Source organism: Cottoperca gobio, chromosome 5 (genome assembly GCF_900634415.1).
Source record: "Cottoperca gobio chromosome 5, fCotGob3.1, whole genome shotgun sequence".
In the NCBI taxonomy this organism is placed as follows: domain Eukaryota; kingdom Metazoa; phylum Chordata; class Actinopteri; order Perciformes; family Bovichtidae; genus Cottoperca; species Cottoperca gobio.
Window position 1 is genome coordinate 19,904,239 of NC_041359.1, and position 8,265 is coordinate 19,912,503.

Genomic DNA, 8,265 nt, shown 5'->3' on the forward strand with positions numbered 1-8,265 from the left:
ACTGCACGTTAGCAGCTGTTTTGTTCAGCTAAAAATAAAATAATGACACAAATGGATCTTCTTGAGGATAAACAACTTAACAACTCAAAGAAATGAAGGCTGACCATCCCTCAAACACAATTTAAATAACCAGTCTGAAGCAAAGGGAGTTGGCACCCCTTTTAGATCACAAGGTGCTTGTTGTGATCTCAGCTGTCAGCGGGTGACATTGAGAGAAAAACTGCTGCTCCTCCTTGGTGGATGGATGGCATTGAAGGTAGCCTGCCACCCACAAGACCCCGCTGACTTAATGTTGGTCTATTTTTAGATCAATATCAGCTACAGGCAACACATGACTGAACACCCAAAATGCCACACCAGCACATACAGTGAAACCGGACTAAACATGACTAAACAATTTCATGGAGCGCTCTCATCACAGTGGCTTTGATTGACTGATCCAAAGAAGTATTTAAATGATTCAATGATTCAAGGATAATGCATTATGTGTCATTATGCAACACAGGGTTGCACAACGAAATGCAGTTGTAAAGTTGTAATCCATTATGCTACACACGAAAAACATGACATGACAGAACAAAACAGTTGAAGTAGATCATTCCTGAAGTGCATTTCTTTTTATTTGCAACAAAACAAACAAAAACAATGGTCAATTCTGTAATACGGACGGCATCTTTAACATTAAAACAATTCTAAATCAGGGTGACATTATCCATCCATTATTATATTATGTTTATTCTATTTTATTCTATTTAACTATTGTGTACTCGCCACTTTACTTCATATGTTCCCCGTTGTGGGACTAATAAAGGATTTCTGATTCTGATTCAACTTTGACCTTTGAGCCCAAAGCATAATTGATATAAACCCAGTACGCCTCCTCTCGTCTCACGATTTGTGGATTGCCATCAAACTTGGTACACACATCCAGTCAGGATGAATTGTAATAACTTATAAATGAGTAATAAATGAGTTGGGCCAACCCCCGTAAATAAGTTTAATCAAACCTAATAAATTAACCCAGGTAAATTAAGTTGTTCTCATTGGACCAACCTGTATTCATGTCATTCATCAGACTTGTCCAAAAAACATGAAACAATAATTTAAAGGGCCAGTGTGTAGGATTTAGTGTCATCTAGCGGTGAGGTGACATATTGCAACTAACTGACCCATCCCTTTCCAAGCATGTCAGAGAAACTACAGTGGCCGTCAGGTAATGTAAAAAACACAAAAGTCCCTTGAGCCAGAGTTTGGTTTGCTACTGTAGAAACATAGCGGTGCAACATGCCAGGATCCCTATGTAGATATGAAGGGTTCATTCTAAGGTAATTATACACTAATGGAAGCATAATTATGAATATTATATTCCATTTCCGCTAATAGATCTCTTTAAATCCTACACACTGCTACTTTAATAAACATACACAATACATTAATTTAATACCAACTTATTTCTAGTTGCGAATGAAAGAGGTGCCCTACTGCTTACCCAATGTTACGAGACCAACTTTCAATCTTTTGGTGAGAAAGTTTGTGTATTTTATTTTGAAGGCAGTTAATCAGGAAGTATTATTTTGGCAGGTTTATTTGTGTTTGACGCAGGTGAATTCCTGTCGAGACGTCATCGTAGTAAAACTGCTGAGCTTGTCGAGTCCTGTCAGAGTAAGGTTAATTTATCTGCATCATCATCATCATCATCATCATCATCATCAGTAGTGGAACTGCGTCTGCACTTCCTGCTGGGAATAATCGATCACTTAAAGTGTGAGTAAATGTAATGTTTCATATATGATTCACAGGGGAAACTATCCTCACATGATTCAAGTCTCACAGCTGGAAAAGAAGCTGAAAGCAACAAGAATTTCGGTTTGAGTTCCGCATTTTTCCAGTGAAACTGAGCAAACAAGTTAAAGCGTGAGTCTTCATTTTAACATTACATAAACAATTACATAAGTACAAGTACGATGTATGTACGGTGCAATGTATAAAGTTTTTAGGCTGATTCCGTACTAAAGTTATTGTTATTAAGGAGCACTGAACACTGAGTGTTGGAAAAGAAGGAAGGAAACAAAATAGGCTCCTTACAGACCACTCTGTAAAACATGTATAGTTTTGGACAAAGTCAAAGATATATATATATATATATATATATATATATATATATATATATATATATATATATATATATATATATATATATATATATATATATATATTGTGGCAAACTTGTGATACACGACACTGGAGCACATGACATGCATACCAGTGTTAGAATATAACATATTTACTCAAGTACAGTATGTAAGCATGATTTTAACATACTGGTACTTTACTTGAGTATTTCCAAAGCAACTTTAAACTTTTACTAAGTTAGTATGATGAGCTTATAAAACATAATGCATTCATTAAAATAAGCTTCACTCGCACCAACACACACAAATCCATCAGTCATTTATTTATTTACTCATTTCGAACATGCAACAACATGGTTTTTTTTTAAAAAAGGACATCAAGAACAAATAAAATATATATAAGTATACCTATAGCAAACTCTTAATATACAATTTCTCAGAAACAATATGAGTAAGCAACATTAATACATATTACATGTCCATAGGTTCAATACAAATGTCCACACTGTCAATCAAATATATCTTAAACATTTACCTCATGTTCATCCTACCAACACTTTAATATACATTGTAGCAGTGTTGACATGTCAGAGTGCAGCCGTAGCCTAACACACATGTTATAGAGAGCATTGCTGTTGCTGTGTAGGCTTTGGAGAATATTGTTGAAACAGTTCATGCTGTTCTGAATGCAGTGACTTGGATAGCAACTAGGAAACACCTTCTTCATTCTGCCCCTATATCTCCTATCTTCTTCTGACATTCCTCATTAAAACCATTTAAAAACAAAGATGTAGCAGCACTGTGGAACAATGTAACGTCACAATCGTTTACGGTCAAATATTTTGAAATCTTAAATAATAGACTAGTAAGTAGAGCCCAACTCTTTCCTCTTTTGAGTCTATGCTAAAAAAACAACATGCAGACTCTCATTTAACACACTTCCCTTTTTTTCAAGAGCTACTTCCTTATGTTTAACATTTTCCAACACACTATGTGTTGTTACATGAGTAGAGCATACTTTCCATTAGCCTGCCTGGAGAGAAACAGACTTGTCCTACAATCACTGTGGTTGTTGGTAAGGCCTCATCTGGAGAATAGATTTCACTGTCACAAAGTTGTTGTTGTTGTGGCCATAAATGTGCTTTGAGTCTGGATTTACATACTGAGACAGTGTCTATTTCCTTGACAATAACCGGAAGTCTGTTGGAGATGGAGGAGGCTGCAAACAGCTGTAATAAATGACAAGGGGTCCTGAATTCTCGGAGCAGCGACAGATGAGCTTATAAGAGGTAAGTAAATTAGTACACTGTATAAAAGACAATGTAGTGTATGTTAGAGGTAGGAGTTTAAAAATTGCTTTGCACATTCACAGAAAAAAGAAACCAAGACCAAGGCATCATGTAAAGTAAGATAAGTCTTGGTAATTTGGTTATTTTGTGGGTTCTACAATGAAGAACATACACATTTCCTTAGCGTTGTTATTTTGAGCATGCCGACATTAGCATTTAGCTCAAAGCTCCACTGTACAGCCGAGCCACAAGCATGAACTGCAGACTCTCATTCTTGTTCCTAATAAGTCACCCATCTGTGCTGAGTGTGTACTAGATGAATGTAATTTCCTCTATTTACTAGCAGCAGATCCCTGAGCTGCTGAGATGGAGGAAGCTTACAGTGAACTGTACCAGCAGTTTCTTAGCCTGCGGTCACTTTGCCTGAGACAGGCCGCTCTGCTTCATCAACTCACAACAGCTCTGCAGAAACAACAAGGTCCATATGAAACCTATTGTAATTCTAATGCTCATTCTCATGTCAGTCATGATTCACTTAAAGGTATAGTTTGGATGTTTTGAAGTGGGAGGTACATATGCATAGTCAGTGTATTATCTACAGTAGGTGGTGCTCGGCAGTTTGGAGAAGCAGACAGGAGTACGGGCACAGAAGCTAAGCAATGTACTGATGTGGACAGGGATGTCAGCTAAACACATTTTAGCCACTTAAAAGAAAGGCCCACCAAAAAAAAAAAATCAGTATCAATTTAAGTGTGCACTTTATTTAGATTTTCTTTTATTGCTTTACCTTGTCTTGAGATAGCTGTACACCCATTATTTCAGATGGGAGACTAAAGCCGTTATCTAAGCTCTCACTTAGGACATATTTGAGAACCCAGAGCCAACACAGGTGGGACTTTTGTCCAGTAAAGACACCTACCCCCACTGTGTGCATTGTCCTGTCCACTATGATGATCTGCGATTATTTTCAGACATTGGAAGATGCTCCTTGCCACCTCACACAATAACACAAACTAACTAACCAATCTAGGCAGTGGTAGACCAGCAATCCCTGTGTTCTGTTTCTCCAAACTGTGGGGGTGCCGAATGCCATCTACTGTAGGTGATACACGGACTATGGATAACTCATACAACCCCATTTCAGAACATCCAAACTATCCCGTTAACACATCTAAAACTCCCTGTCCGCAGGTGCCACTGTTCCTAATGGAGAGTTGATTGATATGATGTCCATCCCTGTCCAGTGTACCCAAGAAATCCCTCTATATCTCCACAAAAGGCCTCGACAACTACCAGCCAAATTATGCAACCCTGCAGCACAGTGTGGTGCTGATTGCCTCTCTAGAAATGTGGGGACTTTTTCTGATGGCCTCACTGAAGATATGTCTAAACTCTGTGTGGATGTGCCTCGTCAGAGAAAGGAAGATGGGACGTTGGAGCAAATGATTGCGCCCCTGTTAAGCTTTGACTTCACAAAGTGGCAAGGAGCCTCCTCCAATGTCGCAAATAATCCAGAGCAAGCAGTCCATCGTAGTGGAGACAGGACAATGCACACAGTGGTGGTAGGTACAATCCCACCTGTGTAGGCACTCAAATCTGTCCATGGATTTCTACCATGTTCTTCCTCAAAAAAACCTCCATGTCTTGTCCTCTCTGTTTGTGTCAGATGCCTACAACTGAAGGTCCCTCTTTGCTGATGTCTGACGTGGTACTGCAGTCTCATGTTTGTGAGTTTTGCGAGGCGGTTTTCCCCGAAGACACAACCACCAGAGGAGAGTTTCTACGACATCTGTGCACCCACGTCACTTAGACTAAACAGATCTGTCTTTTCCTCCTGACATATGTGTGTGTGCATCAAGCGACAACAAAGGTGAAGCCAATGCATAAACCTGCATTCTTTCCACTGGTTGCAAAATGAAGTCAGATTGTATAGAAGTCTATGAGACAATTAGCCCACTTCTCACTTGATTTCTCAGTAAACATTTTCCTGACGTGTTCATGGTCTCAATTGCTAGTTTCAAGTCTTCAATACAGCATGATGTTCATTTTGTAAATTGTGGTCGAATGACTAAATGAGAGCAAAATAGATGATAAAGCAGCGTATGCTTCAGGTCGTGGCTACCTTGTGACTGACAGGTTGTTTGACTGTCGCTACTACGTTGTTGTCCTTATTTCCGTCTTAGAACTTTAACCCACTCAAAGTGTTTTTTCACTTTTTGAAAGTTGATTGTTACATTTTGGTCTCCTAAAAATCCCTTATTCAGTGTTCGGTCTTTCTTAGCTCAACCCTCTCATGTCACTTCTGGTTAAAAAAACAAAAGAAGATAGTGACGGCCAAAATATCAAACTTTAGGCTTCAAAACTGTAGTCCACAAACCAATGGGCTACGTCACGGTAACTACGTCCACTTCTTACATACAGTGGTGTTCATATGATATGCTGCGATGGATCAGGTAACCTGGTCTCTGGAAGCAGCATTGACCTGCTCTTGATAAGATTAGAGGTTTGCTTATGGACAAACTGTGCAGATGCTGCTGTAATCATTTTCTGTCTCTGTGATGGAAAACCTCTAATGCTTTAACTGTACAAGAAAATATTACTACGAGATTGTATTTGTAAAGGTTCAGTTCACCCAAATTACAAAAAAAACCATGTCTTACTTACATGTACAGTACTAGTATCTAGCCATGGTCCAGGTTTTAACATATCCATCCACGGATCTTGCTGTATCAGTTTGTATTGGGACTGTTTCTGCTGTAGAAAGTAATGTAAACATCTGCATGGCCAGATACTACTAGAGTACCGTGAGGTATTGTTCCTATATTCTCACTTGCATCCACTACGCATGGCCTGAGTGCATCAATGACTGTGTTACTCCCCAGTTGCTTTAATGTAGCCTGTGATTCCACCAGAAAAAGTTTGAAGAACACATAGATCCTGATGGCTTTCTTGTAACTAAAATTATAATAGTATACACGGGAGAATACATCACTGAAATAAATAGGGTAATTTGTGATGTTCAGGCAAAATTGGCAGTACTTTTCTACCTTTCATCCGAAACGCTAATGTTATTGTAGTTCCTGGACAATTTTTTTTTTTTCGGGCAGCAAATTAATTTTGTCTTGATATTGTGTGTTATTGATTAGTTAATAAGTATGGACAGTGAGACACAATGTTGTGTTTATGATCTTATGACCTTATGATCTAGTAATGGTTAAGAATTATATATGTTTAAAAACAGAAATAGCTATCTTTCCACATGTTGGAGCATCTACTGCTGTGCTTCTTACATCACCCCTGTCTCCCCTTGCTGTTGTTGCTGTAACAAAATGCTTGAAATGTGTTCAGGACTCACTAACCAGTGAATATTGCACCCTTATGTAACTGTAACAGTCTTTGCCTTGGTTTTAGAAACACATTTTAACATTTTAATTATTATTTTGTTAATGCCTGTATGTTAAAAGGGAAATATTTTCTAGATGCAGAAATAGATATTTCTGTATTAATGTAAAACAAATTAAGATCCTGGGTGTTGGCTGATCTCTGCATTTCAGGTCTGCTTTAATTATGGCAAGCTTGGATAAGGTGGAAACATTTTCTAGAAGCTTTTTGGAATATGCTCAGGCAAACAGACTTTGCAGACACTCTTAGTTTTGTGAAATATCCTAATAGATATTCCCCACATTTGCATGTAGTGGGAAAACTTGAATGCTCATCGTGATGATCCTAAAACAAATTCACAGATTTGAATGCAGATAATAAGCCTTCCTAATTTCATTAATAGACTTCCTGCCGCTTTTTAAATGTTTGCTGTATGGCACTAAACTGATCAGCCGTGTGCTGCTCAGCTCTGTGTTACTGAAGAAAGAGCATGGGCTAAGAATAGACTCAAAGATTTAACTCCCTAATTAGTGTTGCTGACAGCTGACTGATGATGATGGCTCCCTTCATCTGCTGCAAGTTCACTGTTGCTGTCACAACAGTAAAGAAAACCAACTTGGATATAATTTATCTTCTATAATCAAAAATGTAAATGCAACTTTTTACAAAAACATCACCTTTGACATGGATCAATGGATGGAGGAAGTGTAATTCAATAACAAGACTCAAGGAGAGTCTACAGTAGGTCTATAGCCACGCAAAGTGGTAGTTTGAGCTACAGTAGCATGTTGAAGTTTCGCAGTTATGATGTTTATCATTTTAGTTTAGCATGTAAACATTCACACAATCGCTAATTAGCAATAAACATAAAGATAAGAATGTCATTTATGCAATAAGTGAACATTTTCTGAAAACTCAGAGTTCACAAGTATGTAAATAGTGGAGGTAATCTTTCAGTTCATAATAAGTTAATACATATAAAATGTACTTTTATAGAGTTTGCATTTGTAATTTTATAATATATCTGAAGAAAATATTGATATTCCCAATGGTCCTCATCTCCTTCTTTTAATTATGACTTTGCATTTCCTGCATTACATTACCCACTTGCTAGTTTGCTAAATTGTTAGCAAGTCCCAAAGTCAGTGGATCAGTTGTTGGGCTATTTCAATCTGGACCAATGGACTGATCAATAGACACTGCCATTCCTTGACAATAGCAAAGCTAACTTATAACGTTTTAATATTGGAACACATTTTTATGATGTTGTGTTACACATACAGTAACTACAGTGCAATAAACTAACATTTGTGGTTGTCTGATGTTTGGATTCTGTGTCTTTATCTTCTCTGTCTGGAAATCGAGCAAGAGGCATTTTGTGTGTGTGTGTGTGCATCGCTGGTATAGGTGAGTCATGCCGGCATCGAAGCTCATTGCAGAGCGTCAGTGCAATAAACAAGACG

The 8,265-nt window shown here is 37.9% G+C and overlaps 1 protein-coding gene across 9 annotated transcripts; it reads left to right on the forward strand.

Moving 5' to 3' along the window:
* The first annotated feature begins 1,626 nt into the window (after positions 1–1,626).
* Positions 1,627–8,125, forward strand: LOC115008167 (uncharacterized). 9 transcript variants are annotated; one of them, XM_029431541.1, is made up of 6 exons: positions 1,627–1,764; positions 3,332–3,421; positions 3,505–3,537; positions 3,765–3,899; positions 4,613–4,983; positions 5,088–8,125. In XM_029431541.1, exons 4-6 carry the CDS (start codon positions 3,788–3,790, stop codon positions 5,229–5,231), a joined length of 627 nt encoding a protein of 208 aa, XP_029287401.1. In that variant the 5' UTR covers positions 1,627–1,764; positions 3,332–3,421; positions 3,505–3,537; positions 3,765–3,787; the 3' UTR covers positions 5,232–8,125. The 9 variants fall into 9 exon arrangements, with proteins under 9 accessions (XP_029287401.1, XP_029287407.1, XP_029287400.1 ...); XM_029431545.1 differs by lacking the exon at positions 1,627–1,764 and adding an exon at positions 1,775–1,914; XM_029431548.1 differs by lacking the exon at positions 1,627–1,764 and adding an exon at positions 2,203–3,207.
* Positions 8,126–8,265: the final 140 nt, after the last annotated feature.

Coding starts and splice junctions, on each gene's coding strand:
- LOC115008167 (XM_029431541.1), top strand. CDS start 3,788: ATGGAGGAAGCTTACAGTGAACTGTACCAGCAGTTTCTTAGCCTGCGG. Junction 3,900..4,612: donor AGCTCTGCAGAAACAACAAG/GTCCATATGAAA, acceptor CCCTGTCCGCAG/GTGCCACTGTTCCTAATGGA. Junction 4,984..5,087: donor GGACAATGCACACAGTGGTG/GTAGGTACAATC, acceptor TGTTTGTGTCAG/ATGCCTACAACTGAAGGTCC.